The 241-nt window shown below is 63.9% G+C and overlaps 1 protein-coding gene across 1 annotated transcript in view; it reads right to left on the bottom strand.

The window, feature by feature from the left end:
- The window catches only part of LOC114818280 (activated CDC42 kinase 1-like), a gene marked incomplete at both ends in the record, with an annotated part of 1,325 nt that extends 1,213 nt beyond the window's left edge, over positions 1 to 112 (bottom strand). Inside the window, one exon of the mRNA XM_029083503.1 lies at positions 19 to 112. Coding sequence (XP_028939336.1) covers positions 19 to 112 — 94 coding nt within the window. The remainder of the gene's footprint in view (positions 1 to 18) is intronic.
- Positions 113 to 241: the final 129 nt, after the last annotated feature.

Genomic DNA, 241 nt, shown 5'->3' with positions numbered 1-241 from the left:
AGGTGAGGGAGTGCTGGCCCCCAGCTTCAGGGGGCGGTGGCGTGGGGGGCTTGCGGAAGGTGCTCTGGGGCTGGGGCGGCAGCTCTGACTCGGGGCGCTTCCCACTGAACACCTGCGGGACACAGAGGTGGGTGAGATGTGGGCACAGAGATACCCCAGGTCCTTGGGTCTGCGAGTGAGCAGTACCAGGATGACCCTGTGCCCAGACTGTACACTCTGGAACCTAATGATGACCCCTAAC

Source organism: Antrostomus carolinensis, unplaced genomic scaffold, assembly GCF_000700745.2.
Source record: "Antrostomus carolinensis isolate BGI_N321 unplaced genomic scaffold, ASM70074v2 scaffold48611, whole genome shotgun sequence".
In the NCBI taxonomy this organism is placed as follows: Eukaryota; Metazoa; Chordata; class Aves; order Caprimulgiformes; family Caprimulgidae; genus Antrostomus; species Antrostomus carolinensis.
The sequence above is the reverse complement of the archived record's forward strand: the minus strand, read 5'-3'. Positions and strand labels throughout refer to the sequence as shown.